The 22,146-nt window shown below is 48.2% G+C and overlaps 1 protein-coding gene across 29 annotated transcripts in view; it reads left to right on the top strand.

The window, feature by feature from the left end:
• Nfasc (neurofascin) overlaps nt 1–22,146 on the top strand; it is a 162,165-nt gene that overhangs the window by 101,335 nt on the left and 38,684 nt on the right. For 18 of the 29 annotated variants that reach the window (XR_012912044.1, XR_012912047.1, XR_012912045.1 and 15 more), the window contains 10 exons: nt 4,541–4,652; nt 5,050–5,234; nt 6,336–6,467; nt 16,240–16,383; nt 17,028–17,139; nt 17,417–17,583; nt 17,960–18,107; nt 19,248–19,372; nt 20,618–20,662; nt 21,819–21,920. Coding sequence is in view for 23 of the 29 variants with exons in the window: in XM_075987927.1 (XP_075844042.1) it covers nt 4,541–4,652; nt 5,050–5,234; nt 6,336–6,467; nt 16,240–16,383; nt 17,028–17,139; nt 17,417–17,583; nt 17,960–18,107; nt 19,248–19,372; nt 20,618–20,662; nt 21,819–21,920 (1,272 nt within the window). In the remaining 6 variants the exon portion in view is untranslated. The remainder of the gene's footprint in view (nt 1–4,540; nt 4,653–5,049; nt 5,235–6,335; nt 6,468–16,239; nt 16,384–17,027; nt 17,140–17,416; nt 17,584–17,959; nt 18,108–19,247; nt 19,373–20,617; nt 20,663–21,818; nt 21,921–22,146) is intronic. The other 11 variants (XR_012912043.1, XR_012912042.1, XM_075987929.1 and 8 more) reach the window with 1 other exon arrangement.

Here is a 22,146-nt window from a genome sequence, read left to right as displayed (position 1 = left end):
CACTGCTGTGGAATGTGTCTTTTTCTAAACTGAACCCCAGAAATCTATTGTAGGAAGTGTTCTGAAATCCAGAACGTGTCTGAGCCCTTAGTGGTCACCTGGCTCAATTTCTTGGTTTTATGTAAAGCAGGGAAATGTAGTTGTTTGATCCATGGAAGATGACTGGGTGACTTCAGCCATATATAGCCCAGCTTATCTCCAGAGCTCAGGATTTTTTTTAAGAAGAAAATAAGTGAAATTTGTGAGAATTGCTCAGGACTTTGAAAGCAACAGAGCTCATATTGAGACTGAGCCCTGAACCCTCAATTCACAGCAGGACGTGGCTGGCATAGCTGGAAGCTGCTGGGAAGAACACAACATTCAAACAAGGCACATATCGAACAAAGAATAAATAGGCTGATGGTTTTAGAAAGAAGGGAAAAATAAGAAAGCAAGGAAGTTCTTCCTGGATGCACAGAGCTGCCAGCCAAGGAAGATTGTCAGCAACAAATGTCCGGTATACCCCTCTGTTTGGCTCTGAAATCTGACATCTCTTTTCCAGCAGCAGGGCCACCCAGTCCTTTTGTTTTGTTCTGCACAGAGTTGGCATCCACTGGAGATGGGCCAGAAGCCACCTCCCCTCTGATTGGCAGGGAAAGCAACTTTGGTTTCATCCAGGCCAGAAATCAGGGGGTTTATATAGTGTATACATGGAGGTGCACTGCCTCAAGTCAAATCCAGTCGCTAGCACACACCACCGGGTAACACGGGGCAAGTCATTTAATGCCTTAGAACTTTGATTTCCTCTTCCACAAACAGGCAGATGCCTCGCCTCAAAGATGGTTGTGAAGGTTAAAGAGGATCGTGTGCCCGTAGCCTGCTAAGCTCCTGTACACATTGGCAATGTTAATATATAACCCGTTGTTGGATTTAAAGGGGAAGGTTTATGTGGACTAGATTGTATATAGGCCATTTGTTTCTAAATTAAGGGAGATGCAGAGAATTGGAAGAGAAGCCCGAGAGAGAAAGGCAGGCACGGTTATAGGAGGAGAAGTATTTCACAGAGAGGGGGGTGGGAGAGAGAGAGAGAGAGAGAGAGAGAGAGAGAGAGAGAGAGAGAGAGAGAGAGAGAGAGAGATTGAGATTAGAGTACACTGGAGGGGTGAAAGCTGCCAAGATTGCTAGCTCTGCTAAGAACTGGGTAAGAAGAAAAGCTGCATCTATTGCAGGCAGAATTTGAGTTAAATATATAGAAGAATTTTCCTAACAGCAAGACACAAAAAAATGTTTCTAGAGCAAGAGACCTCACCCACCCCTCCAATACCTTTTGCTCAGTCATTCCTAGGGCCAGAAAGATAAACGAGGTGCCAGGAAGCCTGCCTCTCAGGTTTCTGGTTCTCAGTTCTGAGAACTAAAGACAGCAGAGAGGTTGGGGTGTAGGGTCCAGCTGCCGTAGAGAGCTGCATTTGGCAAAGGTTCCCAGATGCATCTGATGTATTGAACCATTGTTCCGCAGGCAGGCGGCGCTGAGTGAAGGGAACAGCTAAGTTTGTCAGCACTTCTGACCTTTTCTCAATAGAAGACAGCCAGAAACTGTTTCTCATTTGACCCTCAAAGCCAATCTGGCTAAAGTGGGGTCATGCCCTAAGGTCCCCTGACCGACCATCTGGCTCTGGAGGTCCGTGACTCCTCTCTGAGCCACAGCTTGCAAGAGCCACCCTTGGGCAGCTCTTCTTGAATGTATGCAGGTTTGAGCCTGGCTTCTGGATCCTGGAGCTCCTCGGTGTCGGGATAGACCCCAACTTGAAGACTGGAAATGGACAGAAGCAACCCTATCTCCAAGTGAAAAGAGCGGTCCTATCTAAAGGGACATCTTTCACCACACAGAGCTTCCTGCAATAGTTACCTTCATCTTTGAAGTTACTGGTTTCTGTGTCTCCTCCAGGGAAAGCAACAGGGGCTCCCAAAGTCACCGGCCAGGTCCTTAAGTGTTCATGCAGTCCCTCCCGGCATTTCTTCATAACCTCCCTTCAGCGCCAGCCTTCTCACTGCTAGTCAAGCCACTAGTTACCATGTTCCTCCTGCCAGAGTCACATAGCCTAAGAATCCAGTTGAGAGGCCTGGAGCCTCCTCTTTCCCTCCCCGGCTTTATCGGTTGCCACCAAAGAGAGCTGGGATCTTAGATGGTGAGAAGCATAAAAAGGACCAGAGCAGTTCACAAGGACAAAATACCTTTCTGCTTCACCTCTTGGCCTTTGGATTTTGGGTTTATTTGACTGGGGTTATTAGAAATCTATTCTGAAATTGCCTGGCCCAAATGGGGACAAATGGCATCTTCAGCTTCAGGCAGAGTCAGTTGAGAGAAACCTCACAGCACAGCTCAAAATTCAAAACAGAGTGAACCTGTGAGCTTGGGCAAGCCTGTTGACGTCATAGAAACTCAGTTTCCTCTGCTAAACACACAGAAGTGACCCTGACAGAATGTGTTTTGAGGCTTCAGCACAAGGTGCTGCTGGCCAACCAATCACAGCGCTTGGCCCCATTAGCTCCACACTGAGAGGTGATGGTGCCCGCTGACTGGCAGGGTAATCTTTCCTTTCCTTCGAACGTGCCTCCTTTCCAGCTGCTGCTTCCTCCCTAAGATGCCTCTGTGGGTTGGTAGCCCACATCCTACAAATGTGGTGCTGTGTAGCTTCTCTCTGGTCATGTTCCAGTGTGCCCTGATGCCCCGAGCAGGACTGTGTGCTAATCTTCCTGCTCCACATCCTTCCGACGTCCTTTGCCCTGGGTTTTGTGCTGCATGCTATGGATGACTTAAGAGTCCGGAGGGTCACAGGCTGGCCCCTGCAGGCTTATTTTCTTGTGTGGAATGAGTATGATGACTGAGAGGGGATCTTTTCCACCTCGTTTGTGGGGTTTGCAACGCTGGACAGACTCACCCACTTGATATGAACCTCCTGCCCTGGAAGCTCCCTAACCTTTGGTGCCCGTGACTGTGTGATGAGGGTGGGAGGAAGCTCCCGCTTCCTGGATACTGAGAGCTGGGTGCTGCTAGGTCCACAGGGATAGACCATAACCAACTAATCACTTAATGGATTAACCCTGCCTTTGCCACTGCTCTATGTGTGTGCGCTGGTGTGCTGTGAGAATAACCACAGTGTTTGGGGGTAAACTGTTGCCTCCTTTTCTGTTTCTTCTCCTTCTTTAACTTGTTTACCCCACAAATATTTACTGAACGCATGCCATATGTCATACATTGTAATGTGCCAGGAGCCAGTATATGTTTTAACCTTTCTTCCCCTGATGAAAAGATAAAGACAGGTGAACTCTGTGAGATGTTTCCCATGGCTAATGAAGAGAAACAGCATCCCCAGGACAGGAGCCTCCCTGATCTAGCCAGACAGCTGCAGATGCGGCCAGCTCCCGTAGGAAGCACAGTGACACAGTTTGGATCCCCACCAGCCAGTCCTCACCCCACCAGCACCAGCTAAACCCAGAAGAATGCCCTCCTCCCCACTCCAGGCATCTCCAAGGGCTCCTAGCTCCTGGCAGCTCTGCCTCCCCTCTACTTCCCACCTGTCCAACTGAGCCTAAGACCCGTGGCAGCCTCAGCTTCTGGCTGTCTTTCCGTCTTGATGTGTCTGTCCGCGGTAGTGCCTCCTCCAGTTTCCCTTTTGACCTGGGGTTTCTTGTGGGCCATCTTTGATTTTTCCTTTACCCACTTGTGTAGAGTTATGCAGAGTGTAGGAAAGAAGTAAGACTTGGGCAAGGTGAGGGCCACTCTCCACTGGTGCACCCTGATTGGCATGGCGCCTTCCATTGGGAACAGCCTGATGTCAACATCGGTGTGTGGACCACCTAGCCTCTAAAACCTCTATGGGAGATTTCTGCCTCTCTCACGGCTGTTCCAGCCCATTTGACTGTTGATCACCCCCCTCCACCTTGGCTGCCATTCCTTCCACCGACACCCACCCCCATCTCTCGTGCAGTTAGTCAAGAGTTAGGAGGTAAAGCCCCTTGGCCCCAGAGAGCTCGCCAGTCATCTCTCATTCATTCTCTTCGTGTCTTTGCTACGCCATTAATAATTCTCCCAGCATGTCCATTGTTTATCTGGGAATTTATTCCTTTATCCTAGCTCCTTATCAAGTCGCTAAGAGCAGGTTGCTTGTCGTGTGTCCCCAGCCTACCCCTTTTCTTCCTTCCATGTCCCTATCTGGGGGGGATAGACTGATGCGGAGATGAGCTGCCCTGGGGGCTACCTCAGTGGCCCCTCCATCCCAACACAGATGACAGAGAATGGACCTCTCACTGCTTGATAACCCCTCCCTGTCCCAGATAGGACTTCTGGGCTCTTCTCAACAGAACCTGGAGCTGGTGCATATATGTGCTGGTGGGGCAGAGACTCCATCTTTCAAATACATCTCTTAAAGATGCCCAGATCCTGGGGGTGGCTTGCGCTCAAAGGACTCAGGAGTGGGACATGATGACATTTCTCTCTAACCCAACAGTTCTGGCACGTCTGGGCAGGAGGCTCATAGAAGTTTGTTCTGTCCTGTTTCAGCCCGAGGGGTGGCCGAAAGAACGCCTAGCTTCATGTATCCGCAGGGCACCTCAAGCAGCAAGATGGTGCTTCGTGGTATGGACCTGCTGCTGGACTGCATTGCCTCTGGGGTGTACGTATGGTCTGCACCATCTTCTAGCCCTGCTGCTGGAGGGGGGAGGGCATCAATCCACACATTTGCAGGCACAGCAGGACACAGGGAAGGGAAGCAAGCAGCGAGCAGAACGCTGCATGTCTGTCATCTGCACCCCACTATGGCCGTCCCTGCTTTGGGGAAAGAGAAAAGGCAAGGGCTGGGCATACTGATCACACAGAATCTTAGCTCTGTCTTTCTGTGGACCCTGCAGCCAAACAGCTTCCTCTGCTTAGGAAAGCCCAGCTTTTAGAGGGTATGCGCCTCCCTCGTGGGCCCAAGTTCACTTTTAGGGTGTCTGGGTATCGGGCTCTTTCGAAGACAGGGGCTACATTCAGTAACAAGCCCTCTGTTTCCTCCTTGGCCCCTTGACTAGCCCAACACCAGACATTGCATGGTACAAGAAAGGTGGGGACCTCCCGTCTGACAAGACCAAGTTTGAGAACTTTAACAAGGCCCTGCGCATCACCAATGTCTCTGAAGAAGACTCCGGGGAGTACTTCTGCCTGGCCTCCAACAAGATGGGCAGCATCCGGCACACGATCTCGGTGAGAGTAAAGGGTACGTTGTGTGTATTTCTCATTATGATTATGTTGCCGGCCCTGAACACAAATAAGACCACCTTCCCCGTGTGGCGAGGAGACCGCGGGAGTGGGGAACGTCCTGTGTGACATGGCGGTGTCACCCTTGCACGTGTGGCTGTATGCACTCATGGGCATGTACGCTGAGGAAAGGATACTCTCCTTAACGTTTGCTCAGCTCCGGGCTCTCTCTGCAAGCGGCATTCCTCCCAGAGCCTTCTCTTTCATTTTGCATTCCCATCTGTGGTGTGTCGTCTTAGCCTGTGCTGTCTGTGTTGTGTGCATGGCGCTGCTTCTTCTAGAGGATGGAAATCATCATGGACCAAGCTATTTTTAAGCCACTTCCGTCCCCTCAAAGCAGACACGGCCCACCCGAGTTGTTGTGACACTAGAGTTCCTGTCACTGTGGGTCCTGGCTATGGGATGGGCTGTGTGAATCGCTTCTCAGCCCAGGGCTCCTTGCAGACGGGGAGGTCGAGGGCTGAAGGATGAGAACAAGAACTTCCTAAGCATACAGTTGACTGATCGGATGCCCTTGCCTCCAGCACGATACACACACGAGTGGGTTCTGATCCTTTGAGGTGAATAATGAGATTTTTGATACTTCGATCCAGAAGTTTCTTTTCTCAGAAAAATCCATGTTTGCAAAATTGTCCAAACAATGGGAAGGGGTGAGTGGCCAAGAACTGCTCTTACCTAAAGTTCAGTGCCGAAAAGAAAACAGTTCAGATCTTTCCTAGACCTCTGTTCTTATAACAAGGGAATCCTAAGGGGTGCATCCAAGGGCTCCAGCAATGCGTATGACCTCTCCAGGCTTCAGCCTCTTGGTCCCTTGGCAGCTCAGATGCGGTAGGTGTAGATGAGCCCCGGCATCCCTGTATTTTAAAGGCCCAATGGGGAATTCTAACAAGTCAACTCTGCTCCGTGGGCTCGGCTAACTAGCCACCTGCAGACAGGGTTGAGTCATCAACCCAAGGGTGAAAGATAGGGGCTGGGATGTGGGGGTCACCCTCACACAGGAACCCACCTGGCTTCTCGTGCCTAGCCTGTGCCATCTACCTTTGCCTGCCTTATCTTTCAGCTGCTCCATACTGGCTGGATGAGCCCAAGAACCTGATCCTGGCTCCTGGTGAGGACGGGAGGCTAGTATGCCGAGCCAATGGGAACCCGAAGCCAACTGTCCAGTGGATGGTGAATGGGGAGCCTTTGCAGTGTGAGTCCTCCTCCGCTTGTTCCTTTCACCCTCCAGAGGCTGTGTCGGTGGGTCAGATGTCCCCAAAGTGAGAGGAATGGATGGCCCATTGGCGGTACTTCCAGCAGCCTTCCTCTGCAGGCATCTCAGGAGTAAAGGAAGCCTTCCTTATTTTTCTGAGAGAACAGGTGGATAAGTAGCCTACAGCCCATGGTTACAGTCCTCTGTTTAGGGATTTCTGCTTCTTTGTGGTTTTCTTAACCTTTGCTTTCTGCCCAATAATTCTAGAGCCCAGTTTAGAGCCTGGGCACTGCACTTCATCTCGGGTTTGGCTTCGAGTGGTGGTGGGGGCTTAGAAGATAAAAACCCCTGTCTGTCGTTAACCAGTGATGAATCTAAGTCTTACTCTCTAGCAAGGGCCAGTGAAAAGACAGGGTCATGTGATAGTGTGAAGGCTGTAGCTGAACGTGAGGAGGAACTTCCCCTTCAGTGTTTGGGGGAATTTGTCTGTCTTTTTACTTTTGGCAGTTTATTTACTTCAGCTTGTTTCCTTAAGCTTTTATGTTTTAATATTCTGGTTCTTAACTACTTGCATTTATGTATTTTTCATTGTTAATACTTTATGTTTATTAACCTTGTGTCTCCGCTTTTTCCTTTTTCTTGTTCTTTTACGAGACTTTGTCTTATTTTCAAATAAAGACTCGTGTGTGTGTGTGTGTGTGTGTGTGTGTGTGTGTGTGTGTGTGTGTGTGCAGGTTCACATATGTGCCTGCAGGTAAAGGCCAGAGGACAACTTTTGAGTGTTCTTCATCAGGAGCCATTATCTTGTTATTTTGAGACAAGGTCTTTCACTGGCCAGAATTGCCAAGTAGAGTAGGCTAGCCAGCTGGGGAGCCCCAGAGGTGCTCCTGCCTCTGCCTTCACAGTGCTGGGATTATAAGCATGCTCTACGTCACTCTCTCTGGCTTTTTTACGTGTACTCTGAGATCAAACAAGCAATTTACTTACCAAGCAATTTCCTCAGCCCCAAACGAAGTCTTTTACGCTCTGTTTTATTCCCGTCCTTACATCGGTCTCCTTTTTTTCAGACGTGTTTGTCAGTGATCTTTATTTAATCTTTTCTTTCCCCTTCCCCTTCACAACATCCTGCTGTACTCCATTTCTTTCTAATTTCTCCTGTCTAACCTTGCTTTCTTGTATTTCCCCTTTCTTTATGTCATTTATTTGCTATTTCTGTATGTACTCTAATTTTCAACTTCATAGCCATGTTACATTATTTTACCATTTTCTGTTTGATAGTCATTGGGGATGTATACCCAATGTTAAGTATATTTCTATACCAGGTGCTGTCTTGGTGTTGTTGCTCCCACAGCAGCTTGTTATCTCCTCTCTGAATGGTACTGGGAATTGTGCCTTAAAAGCTCAATACGAGCAGGGTGGTGGTGGCGCACAACTTTAGTCCCAGCACTGGGGAGGCAGAGGCAAGTGGATCTGGGAATTTGAGGTCAGCCTGGTCTACAGAGCGAGTTCCAGAAAAAAGTCATGGTTGCACAGAGAAACCCTGTCTTGAAAAACCAAAACAAACAAACAAACAAGCTCAGTAAGAAGATGCCCAAATGGAACTGGAGGAGCTATCAAAACCAAAGCCAACAGATGCGTAAATCATGGCTCAGACACGAAAACATAAAAAATAATCAAAGCAAAACAAAAACCATGTCAGCCCGACTCCTGCAAAAGATCTTGATTCCTCAGCTACTGAACTCAAAGATGTGAAATTAGTAAATGGCAGATGAAAAATTCAAATGTTTACATGTGAAACGATCCGTGGCCTCAAGGGGGACTGATACAAGCAGCTGTACGAAGTGAGGAAATCAGGTCAGATCAAGAGACGAGAGCCGGCAGGATAGATGAGAAAGTCGGAGACACAGGGAAACCAGCACCAGGGAATAGAAATGCTGAAATGAAAACTCAACAAATCAAGTAAAGTAGCACAGTGGAAATCATCAACAGACTGCACCAAGAAGAAAGAATAGAAGGAAACATCAAAGAAATCATCATCCTAAAATTAAAAAAATAGCCTGACATGAGGGGGGGGGGACTTAATTGGGGGAGGGGGAGGGAAATGGGAGGCAGTGGCGGGGAAGAGACAGAAATCTTTAATAAATAAATAAATTTAAAAAAAGAAAAGCAAAAAAACAATAAGATGAAATAACAATAATAAAAAGAAATTTAAAATAAAAAAAGAAAGAAAAAAACATAAATAAAATATCACTATAGAGATTCACCTGCAAAAAAAAAATAGCCTGACAACAACTTCCTAAAATCCTGAGATCCAACCAAGAATCCAGATGCAACAGAAAGAGCTAAGATTTAAAAAACAAAAACAAAAGCTAAGGTATAGAGAATCTATTCAATGAAATTAAAAGCTGTAAGAGAAAAATATCAACTCAAAAACACATGAGAGTAAAATTCAACTTCAACACAAACCTCAAAAATGACCAGGAAAATGTAGGTTAATCTGTTTCTATCATTGAAAGTAAACTAACTGTCAACCAAAATTACTATATACATCAAATTATCTTTAAAAATTCATGGATAGGAACTGGCAATATGAATTTGACAACCTGAATTTGATAACACATAGTGGAAGGAGAGTACCAATTCCTACAAGTTTTCATCTGAGCTCCAGATATATACACGATACACGCATGCCCTCCCTCCGCACACACTAAATAAATGTAAAAAATATTTGTTAAAATAAGTTCATGGAGACATAAGGACATTTCAAGACAAGCACAAATCAAAGCAACTCTTGACCACTGCAGAAATGCTTGAGGAAATCTTCAACATGAAGAATAAAGTCTCAACTAAAAGAGCCCATAAAAGAATGTAACTTTATCATATAGAATAGATGAATAAGGGAAACTCAGAAAGGATCCACCGTGTTCAACACAGTCAACTAACAAACCCCTAATATGAATGGAGAAAAGAAAAAAAGAGCAAACAATAACTCCATAACCAGAAAAATAACCAACAGTTTCAGGAGTTAGCAAATGTCTCCTTAATAACATTAAATGCAAGTGGCCTGAACTCATCAATAAAAAGTCACAGATTAATTGGCGGATTAAAAAAAAGAAAAATGACTCAACTCTCTGTTTTCTCAAAAACAAACCAAAACAAAACACAGCCCACTGACAAAGACACACTTAGTGTGAAAGTGAAAGATAGGAATTTGACCAACAAATTGAAGCTGAAAACAAGCTGGTATAGCTGTTCTCAAAGCTGTTAAAGCACACTGCCTATCAAAATTGGTCAGGACAATAAAGGATGCCACTACATAGTAGTAAAAGGAACAGTCCATCAAGAAGAGAGCATGTTGTAAATATCTATGCATTGAATGCTGGGACTTCCAATTTCATAGAACAAACACCACGAGTATAAAGCAACAGCTGGTTCCAATACAGTGGTGGGTGATCATAATATCCCATCTCAGCAATAGGTAGGCCATCCAGACCTGAAGTCAGTAAAGAAACTTCAGGGTTAATCCACACCCAAGATCGAATGGACTTGGCAGGCATTTACAGAACATTCCTCTCAACAGTGCAAAAACACATTCATCTCTGCAATCCATGAAACTTCCACTAAAGTCGATCACATTTAGATCATATTTTATGCCATAAGAAAGTTATAACAATATAAAGTAATTGAAACATCTTCTGTATCTTTTCAGATTGCAGTGAAATATGATTAGAAATCAATAAAGAGAAAAAGGACAAGAGCTCACAAGTGTGCTCTTGAGCGAGCAGTGGGTCATTGAAGAAATCTTGGAGAAAAAAATTAAATTCTGAAAATCAAATGAGAAAAAATCACAACTTATCAGAACCTTTGAGCTATAACAAAGGCCGTTCTAAAAGGAGCATTCATAGCTATGACTCCTTTTCTGAAAGATCTCACCTAAATCACCCAAGGGTGAACTTCAAAGTCTCGGCGAAACAAGAACAATTCAAACCCAAAAGTGGTGGATAGAAAGGAGTAGTAAAAAATCAGGAAAGAAACTTAGTGAAATGAAGAGTTTAAATGAGATTGACAAATTCTTATCCAAATGAACCGAAGGAAAGAGAGGATACCAAAGTTAATAAAATTAGATATAAAAGGGGGACATTACCACAGGTTTCAATGAAATCTAGAAAATGTTTAGGGAAAAACATATATATTTTGAAAAATCTAGAAGAAATGGATAAAGTCTAGATGCATATGACCCACCTAAATTAAATCAAGAATGTATAAGCAAATTGAACAGACCCCAAAGAAGCCGCAAGACTGAAGCCCTGGACTAGGCAAGATTCACTGCTGCAGAATTTACCAGAGCTTGAAAAGAACACACACAACACACACACACACACACACACACACACACACACGCTGCGCACGTTTCCCTGATAAACATAGATGGAAGAGTTATCAATTATCAGTAAAACAATTGCAAGCTAAAATCATTCTAATAGCAAACTTGCTGAGAAGGAAAAGAAAACCAACAATGAAACAATAAACAAAGAAAAACAAACAACAAAAGAAGCAAAAATAAACAAAAACAAAACGAAGCCCAAAACAAACAAACAACAAAACAAAACCCCAGTGATAACTCTAACCAGGAAAGTGAAAGCTGCCATGACTAAACTCAGAACGCTGAAGAAAGTCATTAAAGACGACCCTAGTAATCCGGAGGACCTTTGGGGTAGTTCCTTGTCTTGTCACTGCAGTGACCAGACAGAGGCAATCTAAGGGAGGTTTGCTTGGTTCACAGTTCGAGGATGTGGTCCACCTTAGCTGGGAGTTCGTGGCCGTCCGAACTGGAGGTGGCTGCATTTGCAGTTGACAGAGAGGAGAACAATGGTGTCAGCTCTCTTTCTACTTTTTGTTCAGGCCAGAACCCCAGCTGTGGAAGGATTCACAGTTAAGGTTGGTCTTCCCAACCTCCACCCATCTGGTCTGTATGCTCGCTCACAGGCATGCCTTAAGTCTTGTCGTCTATGGATTCTAGAACCTGTCAAGTGTATAACACTAACCATCTCAACCTCCCATGTTCATGGTTTGGCAAGAGTAATACCATGAATATTAATACCAAAAGCAATTACAAGTCTACTCCATCCTCACCTAAATCTTAATGACAGAATTGGAGGGAGGTCTTTAAGATCATGTGGGGAAAAAAAGATCCCAAATAGGAGGGGGAGGGGCTGGAGACATCACTATACCTGATCTCAAAATATACTACAGAGTTATAGTAATAAAAACAGTCTGGTTCTGGAACAAAATGTAAACAGACCAATGGATTAGCATACACGACCCTGATATAAACTCTCAACCACAGCCACCTAATTTTTGACAAAGTTGGCACAAACGTTCGTTGTCAAGAAGACAGCCTCTTTAACAAATGGTCCTGGAGACACTGGATGTAAAAGAATGATCCTAGATCCATCTCTTGTACAAAATTTAATGCAAAATAGTTCAAAGATCTTCATGTAAAGCCTAAAACTGTTAGAGGAAAACAGTGTTTTGTGGTTTTGGAGATGTGGCCATAGGCAAGGGCCTTCTGCAAAAGTTTTCAGCATCTCGGGAAATCATTCCAGGAACTGACAGATCGGATGTGTGTAGAATAAAAGCTTCTGTACAGTGGTGGGACAACCAGCAGAGTGGAGAGACAACCACAGGATGGGGGGAACAGGCAGAGTGGAGAGACGGCCTGCAGAATAGAGGGAACAGGCAGAGTGGAGAGACAGCCTGCAGAATGGGGAGAACAGGCAGAGTGGAGAGACAGCCTGCAGAATGGGGGGAACAGGCAGAGTGGAGAGACAACCACAGGATGGGGGGAACAGGCAGAGTGGAGAGACAGCCTGCAGAATGGGGGGAACAGGCAGAGTGGAGAGACAACCACAGGATGGGGGGAACAGGCAGAGTGGAGAGACGGCCTGCAGAATGGGGGGAACAGGCAGAGTGGAGAGACGGCCTGCAGAATGGGGGGAACAGGCAGAGTGGAGAGACGGCCTGCAGAATGGGGATGGGGACCTGCAGAGTAGAGAGACGGCCTGCAGAATGGGGATGGGGACCTGCAGAGTAGAGAGACGGCCTGCAGAATGGGGGGAACAGGCAGAGTGGAGAGACGGCCTGCAGAATGGGGATGGGGACCTGCAGAGTAGAGAGACAACCACAGAGTGTGGGGGGACTGGCAGAGTGGAGAGACGGCCTGCAGAATGGGGGAACAGGCAGAGTGGAGAGACAACCACAGAGTGTGGGGGAACAGGCAGAGTGGAGAGACAACCACAGAGTGTGGGGGAACAGGCAGAGTGGAGAGACAGACACAGAGTGTGGGGGGACTGGCAGAGTGGAGAGACAGACACAGAGTGTGGGGGACTGGCAGAGTGGAGAGACAGACACAGAAAGGGGGAAGTGTCTGCCAACTGTACATCTAACAGGATTAATATCTAAACTCTGTGAAGAACTCCAAGATTTAGCATCAGGAGAACAACCCATCCAATCAACAAACAGGCAAACTAACTGAACAGGTAGTTCTCAAAAAAAATATGAATGACCAACAAATACATGGAAAACGCATTTAACACCCCCAGCCATCAAGAAGGTGCAAATGAAAACAACCAGAATGCGACAAAAACAATGCAGGTTAGAGTGTGAGGAAGGAGGAACCCACATATGCACTGCTGGCGGCACTGTCAGCGGGGCTGCCGCTGTGACATCAGCTGTGGAAGTTCCTCAGGAAGCTAAAGTAGGTGCTGAGGGTGGTGCACGCACTCGGGAAGCAGAGGCAGGAGGATCTCTGTGAGTTTGAGGGCAGTCTGGGCTACTGAGTGAGTTCCAAGCCAATTCAGGCTACATAATGAGATCTTTGTGTACACACACACACACACACACACACACACACACACTGAGAACAGAGTTGTTACATATTGAGATCTTTATCTACACACATTCACACCCTGAGAATGGAGTTATTGAGGTGACTCAGCAGGTGAAGGTACTTGCTGCATAAGCCTAGAACCCAGATAAAAATGGAAGGAGAGGGGCTGGAGAGATGGCTCAGAGGTTAAGAGCATTGCCTGCTCTTCCAAAGGTCCTGAGTTCAATTCCCAACCACATGGTGGCTCACAACCATCTGTAATGGGGTCTGGTGTCCTCTTCTGGCCTGCAGGCATACAGACCGAATATTATATACATAATAAATAAATAAATATTTTAAAAAATGAAAGAGGAGAACCAACTCCACAAAGTTGTCCTCTGACCACATGTGTGGTGGCAAACCTGTCCCCACGCACATCACAGATAAAGCAGCCTTCATCCCTTTCTAACATCTTGTACTTGGCTGGTGAGGTGGCTCAGAAGATTCAGACACCTGCTGCCCAGCCCGAGAGCTTGAGTGTGATCCCTAAGGCTCACATGGTAGGAGGAGAGAACCAACTCCCAGAAGTTGCCCTCTGACCTCTACACCTGTACTGTGGCACGTATACACCCAGGCAGATACGCACAAAATAAAATTCCTTTAGAAAACTAGAAATAAAACTACCTTATAATCAAGCGACACTGTTCCTGATCACCTATGTGCTCAAAGGAATCTGAGCACCACGGAGATTCTTGTAGACCCGTGCTTTCACTGTGCTGTTCACAGTAGCCAGGAGACAGAAGCAGCCCCTTTGCACATCCACAGACGAGCAGACGGAGAATAACAGTACAGAGACACGATGGTGTCTTATCCTGACATAAAAAATAAACCAGCTGTTTTATTCCAGCTCTTGGCATCATGCTAAGTGAAATAAGTCATACTCACACAGGTGTTCTGTGTGTTCTCATGTGTGGAATCTGGACTTACATACATACATGTGTGAAGATCACATAGGTAGGTAGAAGTCTGTAAAAGGGGAGGAATATTTAAAAGGAAGGGAAAGGAGATAAGAGAAGGCAATAAGAGGGGGGAAAAGATAAAAATCTCACATAGTTGAATATAAACACAAGTCTATGTGATATGAAAGCAGAAAGGAGGTTGTGGGGCTGGGAACAGGGGAGCAGGGGGGGAATGGGAGTGTAGTTGGGGGAAGATGATCCAAGCTCATTGCTTTTTTTTTTACATGAGAATATCGTCCCGTAATTTTCATATGCTAAGTAGAGAAATCATTTTAAAAGTAGTTAAGGAAAGGAGCAGGTGCATAATTGGAGACAGGTGAAGGGGAGGCAGCTGGCTAGGTGCTGTGTCTGTGCTCTTTAAACCCCAAAAGGTGAGGAAATGCGGCCTGCATTGGACTGCAGAGGACTAGAACAGTCTGTGGCTGTCCCAGAGGACTCGTTATCCCACCATGAGCAGAGATGTAGCCGCAGCCCTCTGGCTACAGTCTTCCGTCCTTGTAGACTTTGGGGGAAGCAGGCAGTGGCGGTGTACTTGGTAGCACTGTGTTGTAGCAGCAGCCCAGGGCTGGCAGCTGAGCCTTGGCCCTGAGGTCATCTGTCAGCCCCTGCAGGAAGCCTAAGAGAAGTGACTGGCAGGGAAATTGGGTTCAGGAAACTGGCCAGGCTAAGGAGGTGTTCAGGTTGGTGGTGCCACGCTCCAGGTACCTTTTTGCTGAGTAGGTCCCAGGGTAGATGATAGGACACTGACTATGCATGCCTTAATTTACCTTCTGCTGAGTCCCCAGATCCTCTATCTGTTGAGTGGCGCCGTAGGGCCAGACTCCCGTTCGCCTTGCAGGTCTGAGCAATCCCAGTGAACACACGGTCTCAGCCAAAGCATTTGCTCCCAAGTCCAGATATTTCCAGTGGCTGCAAATGAGAGAAGCAGCTGTTCTTTACTTTTCTGGAAAGTTTTTGTTTTATAGCCCCTTCTCTCTTTCATCATTTTTCCTTCTCAGAGGGAAGATGGGAATGATGCTCTCCCAGATGTATTGATTTGCCCCAAGTCTCAGAGTGACATATGAGCAGGGCCTGCAGCTCCCCAAGGCCAGTAATATCAGGAGAAATATAGGCAAGAATGGCCTCTCTTGTAGGCTACTTCAGTTGACTTGAAGCTCTGGTTGGTGGGTAGCTTTTTGTGAGTGAGATTCTGCCCAGAGGATGGGAGAACGGCGTGTTTGGGCTATGTGGATGTTGCTGTATTTTTGTCAGTGTACATTGGGTTAAAATCATAATGAATGGGTGTCTGGACAATGACTTACTCATGTCTGTAATCCCAAGGATTGGGAGGGAGGCTAAGACAGGAGGATTGCCACGTGTTTAAGGCCAGTCTGGGCCTCATGGTAAGTTGAAGGTCAGCAAGAGCTACATAACGAGACCCTGTCTTGGAAAATTAACTAACTAAATAAATCGAGTGAAAACAGTAGCGATGTTGCTTGGGCCTTCCACCGTTCACCTTGTACCTATATGGAAAGTCTCGGGATACTGTCATGAGACGGTGATGGCTTGTCCCACAGACCAGGATCTGAAGCAGACCGCGAATAATGCTGACTGGAGATGCAGCTCGATTCCTGTTTTCAGAGTTAGTCTTTCCATAGCTCTCCAGCTGTTGCTTGGATAAAGCAAAGATTCAGATTCTGGCCAGATGATGGATTGAGAAACAAACTCCCGGAGGGCCCAGGTCACAGGGTCATGGTGCTGAATCTGAAATCTGGGTCTACCGGGCCCACCCTACTGCCTCTTCCATAGAACCCTTAGCATGTTTGGTACCCTGTCCAGAGCCCTGCTTGCCCCTCACTCTACCTGGTTCCATTTCTTATGGGAAACCTATTTTTCTTACCTGTAGCGGCACCGCCCAACCCCAACCGTGAGGTGGCCGGGGACACTATCATCTTCCGGGACACTCAGATCAGCAGCAGGGCGGTGTACCAATGCAATACATCCAATGAACATGGCTACCTGCTGGCCAATGCCTTCGTCAGTGTGTTGGGTGAGCATACCCTCATAGCCTACTCTGCCCGCTGGGGTGTAGTGATACCATTGGGTACATTCTCTTCTCTGGAGCCCAGGCACACTGGGCAGACTTGGGGTGGCGTGGAGCATGGAGGTGGGGTTTGTGGGGAGAATGGAGGACTTGCACTCCACCAAGCAGGTGACCACAGGACCCATTCCATCAGAGAAGGTGGGTAGGAAGTGCTTTCAAGCATGGTTGCTGCACTCCTTGAGCAAGGAGAGGGCTATGCGAACCGGTAGATACAAGGTGTCTCAGAGTTACAGGGGATCAGCTCCAGAACTTGTGGGATAATTTGGGGAAACCCTTTGCAGAAAGCTAGTTTGGATGTGAGGCAGATAAATACACCCCTTCCTCACCTAAACCTTCCAGCAAGGATGTCCCATCCTTTGACATTGTAACATGACTGTGGTCTACAAAGCATTTGTAATGATCCTGGGACACCTGAACCGCAGGGGCTGTAGTTTGGACAGTCTCCCTTAGACGAGGCTTGCAAAAGAAAGGGGCGGGTATCCAGATGTCTGGAAAGTCACCGGAAACTGGAAGCATACTGTGGTGACATCAGGGAGGGGAAGGGTTGTGTGCCGCACCCATAATGGCAAACTGACCCTCTGGGCTTTCAGATGTGCCTCCTCGGATGCTGTCTCCCCGGAACCAGCTCATCAGGGTGATCCTTTACAATCGGACACGGTTGGACTGTCCATTCTTCGGGTCTCCTATTCCAACACTCCGATGGTAAGTCCCAGAAGACCAGGTCTCCCCGGCGGAAGGCATTTGTTATTTTACTCCCATCTGCCCTAAAGGGATCCTTAAACAGTCCAAGCTGGCCATCTGGGTGAACTCCCATATGGTTCAGTGAGGAGCCGTGTCTCTCCAGAGCCAGCTAGTAGTTATAGGCAGAGGCTGCAAAACTCAGGACTCCATGTGTCTGCCTCACCGTGGACTCTGCTGCTTCCTAGCTCCCTTGGGCCAGTCCTTTCTCAGTATGCTGTGTTCACTGCTCTGTTGTGAGGTTTAAGAATGGGCAAGGAAGCAACCTGGATGGTGGTAACTACCACGTCTACGAAAACGGCAGTCTGGAAATCAAGATGATCCGCAAAGAGGACCAAGGCATCTACACCTGTGTGGCCACCAACATCCTGGGCAAAGCTGAAAATCAAGTCCGCCTGGAGGTCAAAGGTAAGCAAGGGGGTTCACAGGTAGAAGTTCAGGCCGGGCAAGAAAGCTATGCTCACAGGTATCCAGAGACACCCCTGCCTGAGGTCTGGTGGACACCACGTCCTCTCAGTGGCTCTAGCTAACCTAAATGTGGGAACGCTGAGGCCCCTTATCAACCTGATCCAGAAGCTCACCCGCTTCCCCTCACTACCACGCACATGCTGGACTTCTGAGCCCGAGAACTCTTTGGAGATTTCAATTACCCCCCACACAGAACCTCTTCCAGCTGGCTGTACTGTGTCTGACACCTCAAAGTGAGGCGTGTCTCACTACATGGCCACATTGGGGCTGGTGGGCAGAAGAGGGGTCCATGCCAGCTTTCCAATTGTTGTCACAGACCCCACCAGGATCTACAGGATGCCCGAGGACCAGGTGGTCAAGAGGGGCACCACGGTGCAGCTGGAGTGTCGCGTGAAGCATGACCCCTCCTTGAAGCTCATGGTCTCCTGGCTGAAGGACGATGAACCGCTGTACATTGGGAACAGGTGTCTGCTCTCATCTCAATTCCTGACGCACATTGAAGAGGACGTTTGCTCTTCTTTTCAGGGTCATGCGTGCCACTAGGAGCTACTAGTGGTGATGGCTTTGGTGGCCCTTTCCTCGGGGGCAGCCTCAGGAACCACTCTTCTCTCTTCTCTACCTGTCGCTCTCTCCTTCACCCCCTCTCTCGCTTTTCTTCCTCCCTTCTTTTATATATCATTTTCCTCCCTTCCCCCTCCATACGCCTCTCTTCTGCCCTCCACATTCCAATCCTCTCGACTCTGCTTGTGCTTGTAGTACCCTTCTTCCCCAGTAGAGGGCAGGACTGACCCCAGCTACACATCCCTTGCAATGCCTGGTGGTTCTCAGCTCCTATATCTTCTGGGTGCTTTGCTGGTGTCCCACCTATCCCTCCCACACCAGTTCTGGCTTTATTTGTGTAAGGGCGCTGATGGTATTGGAAGGTCCCCTGGGTGTTTTGTAATGGACAGTTAGGATTGAGAGCCACTGATCCCTATCCCCCTTCCTGGGACTCTCTTTGCTATCTCTCTTCTAGGCAGTAAGGCATCATCCATCCCAGTCTCACCCAGCTTCATGCAGGGCCACACCCTGCCTCAGTGCATGGGCATCCAGCACCCATTGGTGCTGACAGTTCTACTACAATCTTGCATTTCTCTGGGATGCTCCTCCCTCTGGTGGACACAGGTCAGAGGAGCCCAGGGACAGAACACCCAAACTGGTACACAGGACAAAACACGTGCAGGGGAAGAGAAACAACACCAGCCTGTCTTAGGTGTGTCGGGGTGATGGTACCCTAATTTGGGAAGTGTGTGCAACACGAGAAAGTCTCAGAGATGCACGGTGCAGTGTGGATGCTGAGGAGCATCCCCTCCACTTTCTCTTCTCCTACATCTGGTCAGAGTGTTGAGATGGCACCTCACACCCCTCCAAGGAGTTGTAGCTCTCCCCGGGCCCTGCCACCTCCTTTTTCTTCTCACTGTCCCCTTGTGGGAAGAGAGTAGCAGATATGTACCATAGGGGAGCTACCCTTCTGCTAACTCCACCCTCCTGCTAACCGCAGTCTGGCACAGATATGCACCATAGGGGAGCCACCCTCCTGCTAACCACAGTCCGGCACCTTGCAGGATGAAGAAGGAAGATGACTCCCTGACCATCTTTGGTGTGGCAGAGCGGGACCAAGGCAGTTACACGTGCATGGCCAGCACCGAGCTGGACCAAGACCTGGCCAAGGCATACCTCACTGTTCTAGGTAACGGCTGCCACTTACGTCAGCACTAACCACCCTTCTCCCTGCTTCCCAGCAGCCAGAGCAGCTGTGAGTGCTGGGTGGGCCCCAGGGCAATGCCCAGTAAGCGGCAGTCAGGGGTCATGACCTCAAGTCTCTGGATTAGTAAGCTGCCGCTCTCCAGTCAGCTGAGGAGGACAATTTGAAGTTTGCCTGAGTGAGGTTCTTGACCTCCCAACCCCAGCTGAAAGGTGTGGAATGGTGGAAAGCGGAGCGACTTCTGCCTCTTCTGCTCTCTCTTACAGCGCCTTCCACACCGCCACATTGACTAAAGCCACCCCCAGCAATGCTGGAGCAAGTGTGTGTGTGTGTGTTTTATATGTGATGTTTGTGGTCTATGTATGTATTTGGTGTTGGGGTGTGGTGTGTATGGTGTGTATGTGGTATTGTGTGTGGTGTGTGTTGTATACGAGATGTTTGTGGTCTGTGTATGTGTTTGGGGGTGTGTGTGATGTGTGTATGTGTTTGGTGTGTGTGTGGTGTATGTGTGTGTATGTGTGTATAGCATGTATGTGATAGGTGGTATGTGTTTGGCATGTGTATGTATGTGTGTGGTATGCATATGTGTGTGTATGTATATGTGGTGTAGTATATGTGGTAATATTATGTGATGTGTGTATGTGTGTGCATATGTGTATAGCATGTATGTGGTATGTGTTTGGTATGGTGTGCATGTGTATGTATGTATATGTGGTGTGGTATATGTGTATGGTGTATATGTGGTATGTGTGTGTGTATGTGCCTGTTTCCAATACTTCCTCCAGCTTTCTTCTCCTCCTATGCTGTTCCTGGGTTTTAGTGGCATTGCACATTGTGCCACGCACTGAACAAAATGACGCTACCCCTTCTTGTCCAGATGTCCAGGCTGGACTGCAGATACCAAAACACCCTAAACAGAAGGGGAGGCGGCTACGCCTTTCCAGTGAATCAGGTCCTCTTCTCTCTCAACTCCTTCAGTGGAGGTCACAGCTCTCTGGCCATGAACAGCCCAGATGTGCCAATATATCTGGACAGGAAGACCCAAGAGACAACACTCTTAGGCCGTGAAAAAACCCAAGGAGTCACCTGGGAGGCAGGCCCGTCTGTGGAAGGGAGAGTGTAGCCAAGCTTGGGGCCCCCAGCACAGGGACAGCTGTGAAAGCCTCATCCTTCTAGAACCCTTTAACTCTGCTAACCTGCTAACCTGGATAACCCGTCTTACTGTTGCAGCTGATCAGGCCACTCCAACTAACCGTTTTGCTGACCTGCCCAAAGGTAATTTGTACTAATGGGAGCTCTGGTGCCCAGGGGTGGGTTCTTAAGGAGGAATGTGTCTCAGGAGACGACTGCACATTACAAACCAGTGGACAACACTCTGCCTGCCCCACGTGACCCCTGGCCCTCAGGAATCCATAGCCACCTGCCTCCCCGGACCATCTCACAACCCTGCCCTGGGCTCCTTCTGCAGGCTAGACTCTGAAGTCTGGACTGCAATTTATCTCCTTTCCTCTGGCTCCACTTAGCCCTCCCTTGAGGTTCCTGCTGTCTGCCCCTCGCTACACCTCAGAAGTGCCTAATGGCCAGTCAGGAAGGCTGCTTCCTCAGATTATCCCTTACAGGCTCATCAGTTTATAGACCCCCACACACCTACTGCTATTCATCTAAGTCCTCCCTCCCCCAACACACACAAACACGCGCACGCACACACATGCACACATGCACACCACTGTCTAGGTCCTCCCAACCACCCAAAACATAATAGCTGGTTCAGGAGGTAAGATGTGGGGGAACTTGTCTACCTGTATTCTGTGGCTGTATGGCTCCCTTCCAAAGCCAGGAGAGTAGAAACCACCATCCCCCAAAGGCACTTCCCTTACTCCTGTGTGGATGCCTCTAGGCCCCTCTATTCTACTCCCTCACTGAATCCAAACTAAGTCTCCTCCTGATGTGCCTGGTCTTCCCCTGGACCCTCCCCACTGCCCTCATCTGTCTGCTCTGCTCAGTACTGCAATGCTCTCCTGGGCTCTGGTCCTGAGGGTCCTGGCAGCCAGAGAAACAAGTAGTAATCCTGAGAAATGAGATGCTCCACACCTCCCTGAAGTCTCTCTTATGGGAGCAACAGCCTTTCCCAAAGTGCGTGTTCTAAAGGAGCAGAAGAAACAGGAAGACTCGGCCCCCCGTTCCCTCTGCCCCACCTGATGCTCTTTATTTCCTTGTTCCACAGTCTGTAGGAGTCTTGGTTCTTCCTTGTCTCCTGGAGGGAAGGGGGTGGTCCCCGCATTAGCCCTCCAGAGTAGGTTGGGATTTGATCTGCTAGCAGTAGAGACCCAACTCCTTCAGGGACCTGTAAGGATGAGCACCACCCACCCCAAGGAGAGGGACTGACTCTTGCTTGCGAGCTCAGAGTAATGTCTTTTCCTTCTACTGCCAGGACGGCCAGACCGACCCAGGGACCTGGAGCTCACTGACCTGGCTGAGAGGAGCGTGAGGCTGACCTGGATCCCAGGGGATGATAACAACAGCCCCATCACAGGTCAGCCCAGGGCCCTGTGGTCCAAAGCCAGAGAGAGCTGGGGACATAACAGCCTTGGACTAGGGCCCCTCGGAGTCTGCTCCCACCCCTGCCTCAGGACACGGCCCTGATTCCCTCCGGTATCTCGGGAAGACTTCTTCACGGGCCACTGTCTATCCTGGGGAGATGGTGGAGATAAACAGAAGCCGAGAAGGATGTGCTTCTAAAGCAGGGCTTTGTGACTCCC

Source organism: Microtus pennsylvanicus, chromosome 10, assembly GCF_037038515.1.
Source record: "Microtus pennsylvanicus isolate mMicPen1 chromosome 10, mMicPen1.hap1, whole genome shotgun sequence".
NCBI lineage: Eukaryota > Metazoa > Chordata > Mammalia > Rodentia > Cricetidae > Microtus > Microtus pennsylvanicus.
This window is presented reverse-complemented; position numbering and strand designations above follow the sequence as displayed.